General features: G+C 48.5%; 1 protein-coding gene across 1 annotated transcript in view; it reads right to left on the reverse strand.

Moving 5' to 3' along the window:
- Positions 1 to 2,887, reverse strand: part of FKBP9 (FK506 binding protein 9, 63 kDa) — a 31,352-nt gene that overhangs the window by 6,943 nt on the left and 21,522 nt on the right. Inside the window, exon 5 of the mRNA XM_008591520.1 lies at positions 1,938 to 2,124. Coding sequence (XP_008589742.1) covers positions 1,938 to 2,124 — 187 coding nt within the window. The remainder of the gene's footprint in view (positions 1 to 1,937; positions 2,125 to 2,887) is intronic.

Consider the following 2,887-nt stretch of genomic DNA (forward strand, 5'->3'; position numbering starts at 1 on the left):
CCCGCAGGTGCCCCCGGCGGCCTCACTGTCTGCTGAGCCTGCCGGGCTCAAGGGGGCCGGGGAGGCCGGTGCCCGCCACACCAGAGACCGGCAAGGACGCCCGGCCACGCTCGTCAGGCAGCCCTCCACGGCACACGAGGCGCCCGAGGCGCCCGAGCGCAGGGAGCGGAGCTTCTGCCAAGAGCGGAGCCTGCACCGCGTGGATCCACCGAACAGCGTCCGAAGGCGGCGAGCAGGTCCCGGGGCTCAGGGTACGCACGTGCTGATCCCACCCAGAGCGGGGTCTCCTGCTCACTCCCCCCCCCCCACCCCCCTTTTCCGCGTGGATCCACCGAACAGCGTCCGAAGGCGGCGAGCAGGTCCCGGGGCTCAGGGTACGCACGTGCTGATCCCACCCAGAGCGGGGTCTCCTGCTCACTCCCCCCCCCCACGCCCCTTTTCCTGGCCTCAGGCGCACCCGGCAGGAACGCGCTGACCTCCCGGGCCATTTGCACAACACGCCTGCACTCACTTGGTCCCCAGACAACTACGAGCCCCCTCTTTCCCTGTGCCCTCTGTATGCTTCCAATGACCAGCACTTGGGATTTCTTTGCAAGAGGGTTTGTTGTAAGCCAGGTCCACGTAAGTCTGGGCCCCGGAAGCCAGGTATATATTTCACTGATTCTAAAATGCATACTTTTTCACATTTTAACCTCTCTGTAATTAGGATACATTTTGTGATTGACGGCATCTCATTTCTTGGCAACATGTTAAATTTCTTAAAGATACATAAAATAATATTTCTAACAATCAACACATTTTACATTTGATGAAATACATTAGATGTATTAGCATACAGGATTCTCATACCCCAGAAGAAATGCTCAGAAGAGTTTGTCCCTAGAGGTCTCTCTCTTTCTCTCTCTCTCTCTGCCTGGCTCTCTACAGCCACACACTGTCACCCGAAGCTGGAAGACAGAGGGACAGGTGGGAGGGAGAGAGGGTCCTCCATATCTAGAATAATGGTAGCAGCACATACTTATATGAATGAAGCCCTTTTTCCCCCCAAGACCAAACTTAGGAATCTAAGTCAAGCTCAGTACAGAAATGGATGTACTTATATGGAAATATAAGAAAGGCTGAAAATGTTTCTCTCCCAAAGAAGAGAACATTGCATTAACTTACGGATAAATCTGAAGATTCAAATACATAAGCAAAGCTCCTTTGAGATGCATGACACTAGTTTATATTGTTGTTTCCCATTTAATATATTTTCAGATTCATCTCAATAAACTAACATTTATAAAATTCTGCTTTTGTGCTATGCTCAAAGCTAAATTCAAGGAATAAAAATATTAATCAACACATTTGGTATCCATAAGGTATTCAGATCAGCAACAGAGACGGAAACAAAAATAACTAAAAGACAGGTAATACGTAAACTGTTATAAGACTACAGAAGCAGGAGCAGTTGATTCTTCCTAGAAATTAAGGAAAGATTTTGAGAAAAAGGAGGATATGTAAGCCAGGGCAGAGATGGGCGGAAATAAGGGAGCAAGCAGTGCACAACCTGCACCACTGCACGAGGCTGTTCTGGAAGGTGGGGACCGGCCACAGCAGAAGAGGCTGGTGAGGGGGAATGGAGCTGACAAACAGAGCCTCATGTTCCAGACTCCAGAGTTTAGCCTTTCTCTGTGGGTGAGTTTTTAAAGACAGCAGTTATATGTTAAGATCTGCCTTTCAGAAAGACAATTTCCTAAGGTAAGAAATGGCCTGGAGCAGGGCGAGACCATTAATAGGAAACTCTTAGAATAATACACCTGAGCAGTGATGTAGGCTTGAGTTGTGCATAGGGGAAGGCATGGAGATGGAAGCTCTCAACCAGTATCTGATGAGAAGAGAACGATGGGGCTGTCACCCTCCAGGCTCACTCCCACACCACTCCTGGTTGCTCTTACGTGGAGTCCAGCAGGGTCCCATCCAGAAGTGAGGCATTGTAGTGATACTTGAGGTAATCCCCCTTCTTACTCAGCACTGAGCAGTCAGGAGGCTTGTAGTGGGAGGTGATGCTGATGGAGTCTGTAGGGTTGTGGAAGTCAATCACATGGATGTCAAACACCAGCACAGCTGAGCCAGGGATATTCCCTAAAGGACAGAGGCAGGGAATTAATGAATGAACCCTCCCCGCTGCAGCACACGTGCCTCCCTGCTGTCACCAGTTATGTCCTCACAGCCCTCCAGTGAGGAACACAGGACCCAGATATGAAATCCCAGGGAACACTAGGAGAATAAAGCTGAATCTCATTTTACAGATGGGGAAACAGAGGCACAGATTTGTCCACGGTCACCAGCCAGTTATGAGCAGTTTGGACTGAAATTTGGTGATGGGCTATTGCCTCCAGGGATCTCTAAGTCTGAAAGATGTATGGCTAAGCTGATCACAGATGAAGAAACTCAAGTCCAGCCAAGTTAAGGCTTGAGCCTCATTCACGAGAAGTAAGAGGTAGGATAGGAAAAATCAGCTGTAGAGTGAAAACCACTCCAGTGCCCTACCACTGCTCAAGAAAAACAAAACTAACATGAACTTCATGGAGGAAAAAAACATCTCACCACAATTGGCCCATACACACCCCCATAAGAGTACACCTAAGGACACTAAGTGCTTTGACAACACATCCTATTTGTTCTACACAAAATCAGTAATAAGCTTTCCATTATTTCCACTTTTGAAAACAGCATCTCACAACTGAACCATGTTTTCCAGTTTACAAAAGTATTTTTCACATGTATTCTCTCATGAAATCCCTGCAGTAACCTTATGGGGTAGAAATTAACATAAATCCAGGATTAGCAGGCACTTCATGAATTTAACAACAGCTTCTGGGGGGGGGGGGGGGGGGGGGCCCCT

This window comes from Galeopterus variegatus, unplaced genomic scaffold, assembly GCF_000696425.1.
Source record: "Galeopterus variegatus unplaced genomic scaffold, G_variegatus-3.0.2 Scaffold6985, whole genome shotgun sequence".
NCBI classification, from domain to species: domain Eukaryota; kingdom Metazoa; phylum Chordata; class Mammalia; order Dermoptera; family Cynocephalidae; genus Galeopterus; species Galeopterus variegatus.